This window comes from Prionailurus viverrinus, chromosome B2, assembly GCF_022837055.1.
Source record: "Prionailurus viverrinus isolate Anna chromosome B2, UM_Priviv_1.0, whole genome shotgun sequence".
NCBI classification, from domain to species: Eukaryota; Metazoa; Chordata; class Mammalia; order Carnivora; family Felidae; genus Prionailurus; species Prionailurus viverrinus.
In genome coordinates, this window is record NC_062565.1 from 121,493,245 (window position 1) to 121,506,573 (window position 13,329).

The 13,329-nt window shown below is 43.3% G+C and overlaps 2 protein-coding genes across 9 annotated transcripts in view; one reads left to right on the forward strand and one right to left on the reverse strand.

Moving 5' to 3' along the window:
- TBPL1 (TATA-box binding protein like 1) overlaps window positions 1-1,356 on the forward strand; it is a 35,421-nt gene extending 34,065 nt beyond the window's left edge. For all 7 annotated transcript variants that reach the window (XM_047858024.1, XM_047858020.1, XM_047858019.1 and 4 more), the window contains one exon: window positions 823-1,356. In XM_047858024.1, the coding sequence (XP_047713980.1) occupies window positions 823-902 (80 nt within the window). In that variant the 3' untranslated portion in view covers window positions 903-1,356. The remainder of the gene's footprint in view (window positions 1-822) is intronic.
- Window positions 1-13,329, reverse strand: part of SLC2A12 (solute carrier family 2 member 12) — a 65,932-nt gene that overhangs the window by 3,251 nt on the left and 49,352 nt on the right. The window contains exon 5 of one of the 2 annotated variants that reach the window (XR_007152057.1): window positions 3,551-5,338. Coding sequence is in view for 1 of the 2 variants with exons in the window: in XM_047858015.1 (XP_047713971.1) it covers window positions 5,233-5,338 (106 nt within the window). In the remaining variant the exon portion in view is untranslated. Of the gene's footprint in view, window positions 1-3,265; window positions 5,339-13,329 lie in introns of those variants that run through there. The other variant, XM_047858015.1, reaches the window with a different exon arrangement.

Here is a 13,329-nt window from a genome sequence, read left to right on the forward strand (position 1 = left end):
ACAGTGGGTACAATATGTGTGTTTTTAAGATCTTTCAAAAGAGTTGAGCGTACGTTAGTGAAACCATTTTTATTAAAATGTTTTATGAAAATATTTGGTCTTTTTTTATGTTTCCTTTTATCTATTCAAGTGGAATATTAAATTTTTTAGAAACTAGTTATTCCTAGTATTATATGGATTAATTCATATGTAGCGTCACCTCATTCCCGTGTGCGTGTGTGTGTGTGTGTGTGTGAGTGTGAGTGTGCGTGCACGTGCACGCGCCCCTATTTACTGAGTGAACTGTGAGGATGAATGGCCAGGTTAGTAATAAACGTGGGGGTTGGTAGTGAGTACTAACCTGCGGGGCGTTTTAGACCAGTTAGCTAGTCACAGCCCTCTGATTTCCCAGAACTTTGGAAGCAGGCTTGTTGTACTTTACTGGGCTCCTCAGCACTCCTGTGAGCGTCAGAGGCGGCCTAACCAAAGCCAGACTACAGCGACCAAAAGGATAGTGCCCAAAATGTCTGCTCCCGTTTTTCATTCCTTCCTTTAATCAGTATCTCACATCGCTTCTTATTCTCCTTCACGGCAGTCTGTGTGTGGTTTTTATGTACACTGTCTTCACCCTGGGGCCCGAAAACAAGACGAATCACATCATTGGTGTTTCAGATTGCCTTGAACTGTTCAGAAAGAATTTTATTCTCTTGGTTTTTGCTGTGACCGTCTGACTATGTAAAGTGTAGAGCTTTTTAAAAACAACCCCATATATTTTCAGTTCTGGGAAATCCGCGTTCCTGGCGCTCTTCTCACCCCTTCCTCTCTCTGTTGTGTTTGGTACAGGGCCCAACGTAAAGGCTGTTGCTACTGCTGTGGAACAGATTTACCCGTTTGTGTTTGAAAGCAGGAAAGAAATTTTATAATTCATCGCTTAATTGGTTAGAATCCCTAACTGAGCACCTTTTAAAACCTGCTGCACATTGGACTCAAAACAAAAGGAAAACTGGACCAACAGTAATTGAGGAAATAGACTCTTTTATTCATTCACGGCTACAGTGTAAGCTCCAGGCCCTTTGGATTTTATTTCAGACCTTGCTGTAATATAAAAAGGAAGTTTACAAGACATGACATTGCTGCTTTTACAAAAGGACATTCTATTTATTTTCGCAGTAATTCTCATGTCCCCGAAAGCAGAGCTGTCACAGTGTGCACTACCTTAAATTGTTCTGTTGTTGTCATTAGTTTTTTCCAGTTTGAGCTAATGTGTTTTATTTGTGAATAGTCTTTTACATTTTTGTATGCTGAATATGGGCACCAAAGAACCTGTAAAAGTTATCTTTTTCAATTGAATGTGCACAAATAAAAGTTTGGAAAAGATCTCTCTTCATATCCATTCTGTAACTTTTATTCCCCATTTTCTATTTTAACAAAAATTGTATTCACAATTCTTTTTTCTTTTTGATCTATGCAAGCTTAGACTTTTGCTAAAAGTGTGTTGGCTTCTTTTTGAAGTGTATTTTGTAAATATATATATGCCACATGTGTATAGTATCTTTTAATGCTCTGTTACCAAATATCAAATAGGCAATTTTTTTCTTGCAGATTAGAAATAAAAATATGTGTATAAATTCTAGGGAATGAACCGGAGTAGAACTTTATAGATTAAGCATAATGTTTTATGTTGCTAATTTAATATGATAGAAAATGTTAAATATCTTTTAAAAGTTACAGAATTGTAGTTTTAAAAAGCGAAACCTCTTACCTATGAGATGGATGTGAGAAAGAAGCTGTGATGGGTTGTACCTCGTATACACTTCTGTGATTCTGGTAAGACTCAACTCTAGTTGTAGGAAAGTAGTAATCTGACGTTGGTGTTCGAGGCTGTACTAAGAGTCTTGTCAGAAGTTGATACGTTGCGCTGTTTTAACAAGAAGTGCCCACAAGCTGCCTCTGTGCCACAGTATAATTATAATATAGTTCAACTTGAACTTGAAAGCCATTTTGCAAGGCATGTCTTTCTCCTCGCTGTGTCTTATTTAATGGAGCTGAAGAGTGACTGCCTATCCAGTATTTGGGATTGCTCCTCTTCAAATGACAATAAATGTGCATGTGTGAAACATTGGCTCTCTGGCTCACCCGCGTGAGCCCTGGGATGGTGGCGTGCGAATCAGGCTGCAGTTGTGCTCCACCCCTGGGGTGAGGAACTCGGTAGAACCAACAGTAATTTCAACGGGAAGTGAAGTTGAGTGGAGAGTGCAATTAGCTTCTCAGTAGAAACCTACTAGAGACAGTATTCCAACACAATCCTCCACCAAAACCTGAATTTCCAAAACGTTTTGAAAGCTTCATGAGAAATGGCCGCGTCCTAACCTCCATATTCGAGTCCATTTTCCTCACCATCTCATAAAGTCTCCCAAACCTCACTTACATCCTGCACTGAACAACACACGTTATTTTAGATTTATTTTTATCTTCTTTCCTCTCGATGCCTTTCCCTACTGTGTCTCTCACTCTTAATGGCGGGGGGGTGGGGGGGTGGGCAAAGGCTAACTTCTATATTTTCTTTCTTGTGAAAGACTTCTGATTTTCAAACTTCCGTGTGCCCTCTCTCTCTCTCTCTCTCTCTCTCTCTCTCTCTTTTTTTTTTTTTACATTGTGTTTATTTGCTTCACGTTAAGAGCCAATAGGATAGGTAGACCTCATAAAATACAGAGGATACCATTCCGTGAAGAAGTTACAGGTTCCGGGCAGACTATTTTAAAAATTGAGATTTTCCACTTAGCTTTAATTAACAGTAACAAGTGACCTGTTTTGTAACGTTCGCCCCAAAAAGAAATGTGGGGGGGGGGGGAACATGATTATATGGCCAATGTGCGGATCCAGATGTTGTAATATTTTCAGCATTTGAGTGACTTGAAAAGTGGGTAGATCAGTAGCGCATCAAAACGCTTTCTCAGAAAAGAGGAAGAAAGACAATCTAACCGGTTTAGGTTTCAGGGCTGCTGTGTGAGCGTCACCTGGCAAAATGTCCTGGCTGACCCACTAAACTTAACAAAGCTGGGAAGAATGAGCGTGTCTGAGGTCTTCTGCTGGCTCTTCACAAGTGCTGTAAATTTTTTGATAAATAAAAACTGTGAATATATACATACACATTGTAAGTATTCCCCCTTTTTTATTTTTGAAAACCAAAAAAAGCTCTGATTGGGGACATGTTGGGTAAAAGTTGGTTCGAAGACAGAATTATTTAGTCACGGGCTCAGGGTAATAAAAGACACGTGTAAGAGTGTTTAAGATACCGAAGTTGAAATCACCAGTGATAAACCACCTAAGTTTATGAACAATTTCCTACCCATTCATGATGAATGGCTAAAACAAACTGCTAATGTATACGTAGTGCTCAGACTTTGAAGGGAACATGTAACAGTTTTGTTAAATATCTCACAATCTGGGACGCTTGGCAAAGAAAACAAATGTGTATCAATTCCCTGTCTTGATTAAAAAAAAAAAAAAATCCCAGCATCTAATTCCACTGAAGATTCATAATAAATTTCTTAAATTGATCCTCTAGAACACACTTTTCCTTTTTCCAAAAACAAAACAAAACAAACACACAACCACCCAACACATGCTCTAACTTGCATAGGAAATATGCTGTGGTAGAAGGAAGGTCTCAAGTCTCCCTTCCTCGTAACTTTCCCTGCCAATTTTCATTATGTAATTCGTTTCAGAATCAGGACTTTTAGTCATTCTCCTGAGTCTCTGCTAGTACAGTTTCCCTATTAATTATACAGATTTGTAGTCTTCCCATTTTGTTGTAGGGAAATGACTAGGTCATATACCCTTCTGTCAAACTGGGGCAGTTTGTTTGGGGCCAGTAGGAAAATCCCAACCTGAATAACGAAGGGTTTTGGCTCTTAGGATTCTCTTTTCTTCAGGCCAAACGTAATCGGTTACTCTTTTTCCAGTTAGGTTATTCGTGCCTTAAGTCTTTGTGTGCCTCCCATAGCTTATAATATAGTAACTTAATGGGTTACTCCTGAAGTGGGTCAAGATTCTTTATTGTAGGTTCTCTGTCGTCATATCCAAATTGGAAAAATGCCCCACCAAGTCCTAATATTCAACTGGAGGAATGCAGAGGAAAGCAATTCATTGTTGTGGTAAAAACTCAAGCTTCTGGTATAGCTGGTGACCTCTGTTTCATCATAGAGAAGAACATAGGGAAGGAGTTGTCCTGATGTCCTATGTCTGCAGTCATCTGAAAGTCAGCATCAATTATAGCCAGTATGCCATGACCTGAGGTAGTGATATTCCTGAGGAGTGCAAAGAATTGCAGGAAACTATGGATCGCTATTAAGTCATGAAAGCCTTACAAGGAGAGAGTTTTATAAGCTTGACTGCATAACTCAAACCTAATTGATTATAGAGATTTGGATAAATAACCTAATGGCCTGACTCCTTTTCTAATGTTTTACTAACAGCTACTACTAAGTATATATGGTCCCAGGATTTGGAAATTGCCTTTTCTATTCATATATATTTTTTTAAATGGATGGAAAAGTGTTTGTTTTTCTTAACTATGGCACAATTGTTTCTTTTAATATGTGATAATACATAAAATTTATAAAGGGGTATTTTGCATTACACTGTTGTTCATAATTCATAGAATGAGCTGCATAATCTTTGTACTTGTTGAAATATAATTAGGAATTATCACTGAAATCCTAGCCAGGATCCTATCCTAATCTAAAACATAAGTGCAATTGTCCACGTTGTGTCCTTTTTTACAGAAGACCCAGTGTAAGTACTGTCATAGTGGGCAAAAAAAAAAAACCCTGTAAGCTCGTGTCCAGGCCACTTACGTGTCCGGATAACAAAGCTGCGACTGGCCTCCGTACGTACGTACCTTAAGGCAGAAGTTGATCGCATTACTAGTTCATAGTTTTTCAAAGGCTGCTATGTGAAAGGGGTGGGAAGTATTGAACCAGCCAGTATTTTTCACCTAGTATCCTACTCAGAGTAAGAGATCACTTGGGATCTTGCACCCCATTTACACTTTGACAGGTGGACATGAAAGGTTGTCCTTATCATTTCAGGGTGTCCCTCTAAAACTAGCTCCGTGACCCTAAGAAAACATGGGAGTGGCCAATAGGTGTTGGTACAAAGACACCCTTCTAATTTGTCAACACTTGGAAGGTCTGAGGCCATTAGATCTCCGGAGAAAGCCACCTTGCTCGTCCCCTACCACACCGCTTTTTACACTCCAAGAGCTGCTCTTGGGGGTTTTCTTTTTTGAAGCTGTTTTGGCACTAATTCCTCTTGATGATGACTCATAAAACAAATGTTGTTTTTCACAAAGTTCCTGAAAGAGAAAGAGGCACGAATGAAAATGTCGCTCTTAATTTATAGTACTGGGGTAGGGGGGGAAGGGTGCAGGCTTTTTTTTTTTTTTTTAAACCACCCTGGGCCTCTCATGTTTTAGCTAAGCAAAAAAGACATTTTCATTGTAAAGCCCTGATGTATCCTGACATTCAGTACCCCACAGAACTTGGGTCGATTTCATGCACAGGGTAATGGGGAGGTGACTTCTCCGAACACAATCAAGGCATTCCTACCAGCAGAGTCCAAGGACAGTATTACACAGAACTAATGGCGATAACGTCCCAGATCCTATTTTGTCTCCACTTCTCGAACCCAATTAACATGCCTGTTTGTATATCTACGTTGTCTGCCTTCTGCATTATCCCCTTGCTCCGGCATTAATAATTTCTTTTCCTACAGGATTATTCCCATGATGGGATTATTTCCCATAAAAATATGCCCTAGTATTTTACGTTCATTTAAAAGTGAAACAAAGGGATGCCTGGGTGGCTCAGTCGATTGAGCATCCGACTTGGGCTCAGGTCGCCATGTCACGGGTCGTGAGTTCAAGCCCTGCATCAGGCTGTCTCCTGTCAGCGCAGAGCCTGCTTTAGATCCTCTGTCTCCGCCCCTCCCCCTTCTCTCTCTCCAAAATCTACATTAAAAAATGATTAACAAAAAAAAATAAAGCCACCTTTGAACCTCCGCTTTCAAAGATCTTTTCCTGTAACTTAGCCACTTACTTAAGTGGCTACTGTGCACCTAGTACTACGCTAGGTACTGAAGATAGCGTGGATATAGAGTCCTGCTTTCAAGGAGCTTACATTTTAATAAAGGAGACAGGCACATAAGCACCTGATTTCAAGTAGTGAAAGTGCGAATGAGAAAAGTAAACGGAAAGAAAAAAAAGAAGGAAAATAGTTGGGAGAGAGGCGACTATATCCCGCTGGCATCGCTCCCAAGAGGTGACATGTGATCAGAAACTGTAACGAGAAGGTAACCATGTGAAGCATTAGAAGCACTGTGTTTTCAGAAAGATCAGAGCACGGTGAGTACACGAACGACAAGACGGGGTCGGGGAGGTAGGTGGCAGCCACAGTGAGAAGCTTGCATTTTATCTGAAATGTAATTTGCACCATAGCATTTGGAGCTGAGGAATGACATTTGTAAAAGATCAGGCTGACTGCCCCATGGAGGGCAGACTGTAGAGGGCCAGGGCTGGAAGACCAGTGTGGAGGTTAGTGTAGTCCAGGAACTCCGAATGGTACTGGCTCAAAGTGTCAGATTCATGTATGTCATGCCGACAGATTTAACGAGACCTAGTGACAGTATAGATGTGGAGCACAGTGATTATCGTGGATGAATCCTAAGCGTCTGGCCTGAGGAGCCCCTCCCCACTACTCCCAGGCAGAAGGCTTATGGAGGAGGGTGTGTGCATTTGGGTGAGTGGGTCTGAGAACCAAGAGTTCTGTGTAGGTCATGTCAAGCTAGAGACACCTATTAGACATTCCAACCAAAGATGTTAAGTAAGCGGTTAGATTTGGAAATTTGAAAGTCAGGTAAAAGGTCAAAACCTGGAGAAAGGAGACATTTGGGAGTCCTCACTTTTTGGATGGCTTATAATGCCTTAGGGATAGGTCTAAGAAGTAGACGTAGGTATAGATCTAAGGACTGAGTCCTGGGCACTACTGGGTTTTTTATTTTTTATTTTTTTTAATCTTTATTTTTGAGAGAGAGGGAGACACAGAGTCTGAAGCAGGCTCCGGGCTCTGAGCTATCAGCACGGAGCCTGATGTGAGGCTCAAACTCACAGTTCGTAAGTTCATGACCTGAGCCCGAAGTTGGACGCTCAACCGACTGAGCCACCCGGGTGCCCCTTGGGCCTACTGTTTTTAAAGGTATACAGGAGGAGGGGGAGAGGGAGGAAGCAAAGGAGACCACGAAGTGACTAATGAGGTAGGAGGAAAATCAGGGAAGAGTGGTATTCCGGAAGACAAGTGAAAACAAGTGTTTGCAGATAGGGAGCATGAGGAGCTGGGCAAGTGCTTCTGGGAAGTCGAGTAACGGGGACTGAGAACTGTCCCCATGTTTGGTAACTTGGAAGTCCTAAGTAGCCTTTGGAGTAAGAACATGAGCAAGTCTGAGTGGAGTAAGTTCAAGAAAGAATGGAAGGTGAGGACACAAAGACAATACAGAGTACAGTAAAACCTTGGTTGGCGAGCATAATTCGTTCCAGAATGTGCTTGTAATACAAAGCACTTGCATATCAGTGCGAATTTCAAGAACCATTGGCTCAGTTGTGATCACGTGACATTCGGTGTCACGTACTACTCGTATTGCAAGACATCGCTTGGATATCAAGTTAAAATGTATTAGAAATGTTTGCTTGTCTTGCACAACTCTCACAGAACAAGTCACTCGCCATATAAGGTTTTACTGTACTTGAGAACTGAAAAGTAGGCAGGGAAGGGGTGGGTTCCTGGAGGGAACTTGAAGTCTAGGGAGGTATATTGTTTATGACGGTAAATACTGCAGCTCTGTGTGTGTGTGTGTGTGTGTGTGTGTGTGATGATAACCTCAGAGAAGGGGGAAGTTGATGCACTCAGCGCATAAAGGGAAGAGCTGGCATAGATGGATATGGGCATAGATGTAGGTAGTTTAGTGGATGGCATGCAGGATGAGTTGGTCTCTCTATTTCTCTTTTGTCAGCGAACTGAAAAGGCAAGATCGTCGGCAGAGAGGAAGTGGGAAGGGTACTCAAGGCTTGAGGAAAGAGTATAGAGTGTAAGGTAATCCTCTTGGAGAGGAGGGAAGTCAACTCTCTGGGCAACGTGGGTTGTAGGACTCGCCCGAAGACCTACTTGAGATTTGTGTTCATAAATCTAAAATCAGTCTTGTCAACACGGTTGTGTGTCTTCTTCAGCCACGCTGTGCCCCCTGGGTGCATGGATAACATAAGAAATGGTTTCATCAGAGTTGGGTTTTCCCGAAATGATGGAGGAAGCGAAGGCAGGGAAAAGGGAGCGGTGGTGGTCCATGAAGTCTGAGCAGGGGAAGCCGATGGCTACTCAGTGGATTCCAGGCCCTGGTGTGGCGCGGATTTGTTGCGGTGCCGGTGCTTGGGAAAGTGAGCTAGGGCGCAGAGGGGTCACAGGGCGAGGGGCAATGACAGTCCGTGATAACGACCATCCTGTTTGCTCCCCTTCCGAGCAAAATGACAGAAGGGCTGTAGCTGATTCCCTCACTTCGTGAACTTCTGTCCCATCTCAAGCCTCAACCCTTCCGTCCTGTCACTCCACTGAGACTGTGCCTGACAAGCCTGCGGTCACCTTACTCTTTGTACTTGACCTCTCAGCAGCTTTTGGCACCATCTGGTCCCATCTTCCTAGAACACTTTTTTTTTTTTTTTTTGGTTTCAGTGATCCCATGGTCTCCTGGCTTTCCCCCAAACTCACTATCAGCTCCTTTTCAGTCTTTTTGGATACTCCGTCTCCTCTGTTGGATCTCTAAATGTCGGATTAACCTAGGGCTTGGTTCTGGACTTCCTTCCCTTCTCTCGGCTCTTTGACTAGATTTCATCCAGTTCCACAACTTAAATGCCATCTACAAACTACATAGCAGCCCAGTCTGACCCTGTCCCTGAGTGTCTTTCAGACTTATTATATATCACACAGTTGGCTAATAATATATCTCCCTGATGCCTAATGGTCATCTCAAAATGAATATATCGAGAATAGTACTCTGGACTCTCTCCATCCCCGAAACCTAGTCCTCCTTGTGGCTACCCTATTTTACCATCCATGTAGTTTCTCAAGCTAAACATTTAGGTGTCATCCTGACTACTTCATTGCCTTACTCTTATATCCAATTCATTCATTCATTCATTCATTCATTCAATAACTTTAGCTGAGATCAATTAGCCAGTGAGGCTGATAAAGAAGTTCTCTAAGAAATAAACCTTAGGGCACAAAAACTTTAAAATAGTGGGAAGATACAACGGAACCAGTAGAGGATGCTGACAGGAGACAACCAGGAGGGGGGGGGGTCCTCGAAGGCAGTGAAGCCAACTATTTCAGGAAGAAGGGCATGCTCACCTCGGTCCAATTCTGGGAATGGTCACCACGCTAGCCATTAAGATGAGGAAGGAGAATCGACCACTGGCTTTAGCATTGTAGGGGTAACTGGGATGCTAAAAACAGCAATTTCTGTAGAACGGTGGCCATAAAAGTCTTACTGGGGCAGGTTCATAAGAGAATGGGAAAAGAGGAACTGACAATGAATATGCTAGAATTTGCTATAAATGGTAGCAGAAAAACAGCAAAAGCCAAAGAGAAAAGTGGAATCAAGGCCATTTTTTTTTTTTTTAGATGGGGAAAAATTGCACAGGGTTTCCCTGCTGGTGAGCAGTTGAGATAAAGGGAGAGGTAAAGTGGGCATGATGCATGGGTGAGCAGAGAGAACTGTCAGAGAATGTCCTGGAAAAGGCATGGGGGGAGAACATGAAGTGATTGGCCTCAAACAGGAATGCTGAGGCTAACAGAGAAAACCCAGAGGGATGGTGGCGCATTTGGATACAAACACGTGCGGGTTGGTGTGCCAGGTTATGGAAGTGTCCATTTTTCTCAGTAAAGTCAGAGGGGCAAGGCCGTCAGTGGGAGTGAACAGGGCTAAGGAAGAAGGGAGGTTTCCAGACAGAGAAGGCAGTACGGAGCAGTTGTCTAGGAGACAAGCAGTTAATGGACCAGGGACACGTGCGATCGCCAGGCAGCAAGCACTGAGGGCCATTTGAGGTCAATGGTCGTGATTCGAAATGAGAAAAACCCAACACCGCACTTGTGTGCTTTCTCAGCCACGTTCCGCTGTGCGACTGCAGAGGCTTACTTGGCACACCTCAGAATGTAAATCAGATCATGTCACTCCCTGCTTAAAATATTTTAGTGGCTTCCTATTGTACTGAGAATGAAATCCAAACTCGCTGGGCCTGCAGAGTTCTGTACGCTCGTCTCTACCGACTTTCTGACTAATCTCACACAGATTTCAGCTTCCTGGGCTTCCTGCTGTTCCTGGAACGGGTCAAGTGCGTTTCGGATTAGCCTTTGCGCTGTTCTCTCTGCCCGAATTCTCCTTCACCCTACCTTGGTTGGCTCCTTTATTATCACATAGATTTTATCCTAAATGTTGCCTCTCAGAATAACCTTCTCAGATCAGCTGATCAAAAATAGCCCCCTGGGGCACCTGGGTGGCTCAGTAGGTTGAGCATCTGACTCTTGACTCTTGATTTTGGCTCAGGTCATGATGTTGAGGTTCGTGAGATCGAGCCCCATATTGGGCTCCACACTGACAACAGGGAGACTTGCTTGGGATTCTCTCTCTCCCTCTCTCTCTGCCCCTCCCCCACACTCGCTCACTTCTCTCTCAAAATAAATAAACTTTAAAAAAAAACAAACAAAGACAAAAAACCTAGGCCCTGATTAGGAGGCTCTCTTATTGCCATGTTTTAATACGGCCTTTTTGCTTGTTGAGTAATGTTGCCGTAGCACCTAGAACAGTGCCTGGCACGTATTAGATGCTCAGGAAATATTTATCAAATCAGTGAATTTGGGTGAATGAATGAAGCAATGACCTGCTGGAAGCGGAAAATAACCTAAGTCTCAGAGCCAAAATATTTCCAAAACGTTAGCTTGTTAATTTTCTCCATTTGTTCCCGCTTAAACTGAGGAAAAGCATCAAAGTCACAGCTGAAATAGCAAATATGGCAAACATCCCATTTGGAGTTTGTGGCTGGCAGGGCAGAAGTTCAAAACAAAATCCTTTCAAATTACATTCTTGCTGAAATCTTGTCCGACCTCTCAGCTGAGTCACTGCTTATTTTATAAGAAACTTAACAACCTTGGGAGAATATTTGTTTTCTCAGCCTCGCGGAGATGGAAGCACAAGAACCGAACTCCGGCGATGAGGAAAGAAAAGTGCTAAGCGCGGTATGCAGGCTCAACTTCGAAGTTAATTTGACATTATAAATTGCTTCCTTTCTTACTCCTTAGGAAGTCATCGGGAGATACATGTCAGGACTATCTCTTTCCATGGTGGCAAAAAATGATTCACTTGTTTCATAGACTCCTAAATTTGCAAAGACTTGCTTGACATAGCAGTGTCCTTCCGCAATCCCTAAGCTCCCTTAAGCTTCCGCGTCCAAGCGAGCTCCCTGGGCTTTCTGCTGCCCCGCATTTACTTAGCTGGTTGGAGAACCATTATGTATTTTATCTTTTTATTTTTGTCGCGGACATTTCCCTCCAGGGAACCTTTTTTTTTTTTTTAAATATATGAAATTTATTGTCAAATTGGTTTCCATACAACACCCAGTGCTCATCCCAAAGGATGCCCTCTTCCATAGCCCTCAGCTACCCTCCCCACCCTCCCACCCCCCATCAGCCCTCAGTTTGTTCTCTTTTTTTTTTTAAATTTTTTTTTCAACGTTTATTTATTTTTGGGACAGAGAGAGAGACAGAGCATGAACGGGGGAGGGGCAGAGAAAGAGGGAGACACAGAATCGGAAGCAGGCTCCAGGCTCCGAGCCATCAGCCCAGAGCCCGACGCGGGGCTCGAACTCCCGGACCGCGAGATCGTGACCTGGCTGAAGTCGGACGCTTAACCGACTGCGCCACCCAGGCGCCCCTTGTTCTCATTTTTTAAGAGTCTCTTAGGCTTTGGCTCTCTCCCACTCTAACCCCTCCAGGGAACCTTGTCTAATGTACAGACTTTGGCCAGTCTGCACAATTCGGGCTGCTTACATTTTCATTTGAAAAGCCTTTGTCAACCTGCTTCTTCGAGCTCAGATGAACCGCAGGCTCTCTACTTCTAGATAAACAGGAGTTAGCCAAGGGTTCCCAGAGCAACTCTTTCCGCCCTCCGTACTGGGTGTCCGCACACCATACACCCTAGGAGATGCCTTCACTGCTGCTGTGAATTTCACGTGCAGGATTGGTTTGCCACCTCCTCTTTTATAATTCTCCGCATCAGAGCTCGCATCTATTTTTGGCCTCCAACACCTGGTACCCGTGTCGTCTTGTCTAGGGTTCATGGTGCTTTGGCTTCTGGATTCCTCTTACTCTGCCGTTTATCACTTGAGGTTCGGATTTAAGTGTGAATACCTTGCGTGACTCACAAGTAACAAAAATGTGATTCTTTCGAAAACCTTTCATAATCCAGAGCTTTACTGATTTAGACGGATTCCTTCCCCACCCTGACGCTGAATGAGTAAGTTTTGTTGCGTTTTAGACAGCCAAATCAGATACTGCTAGGGAATGTCTTATTCTGGAGGTCTATTAGATAGAAAGATTGGCTTCTCTGAGGGTTTGTCCTCAGATTTTTGTTTGGTTTGCAATTGGATACATTCTGACAGCCCCGTGTGAAAAATAGGTCTGAAAGTTTCTTAACCTTAGCTCATCCAGAGCGTTCCTTCCGCTTCCAAGTTAGACTTAAAAAGTTAATTCCTAACTGCTTTCTCCCTGCCTCAATTCTGTAGTGTTGTTCACGAGAATTTTAACAAACCTTAATGTTTTAAAGGAATTTCACACCCCCAGCTAATAAATGGGTAGTTAAAAAGTGCTTACGCACATGGTGGACGGACTTACCATGAAGCCAATGACACATAAGCCCCAGGGTCCCTCCCTGCACAGCCTCTTCCAAGACCTACATAGTCACACCTAATTTCACATTCATAATTTGTATTTTTTTTTCCTTCGACGGGGCCCCTCAAAAGCTTAGGCTCCACGAAATGTGGATCAGCCCCCACTTACATCCCTATGCACTGATGTGTTGAGGACCGTCTTCCGACCGACACCGGTCTCTCCGCTCCCTTGGTCCATTTGCATGTCCCAGAGGCACCTCACAGACAGTCCGTACAGACTGAGTTCAGGGTTGTCCCTGAGCCCCACCGGGCTCCTGCCCCCCAAACCTGCTCCTCCTTCTCCTGGTCTTACGAGGGCACATGTC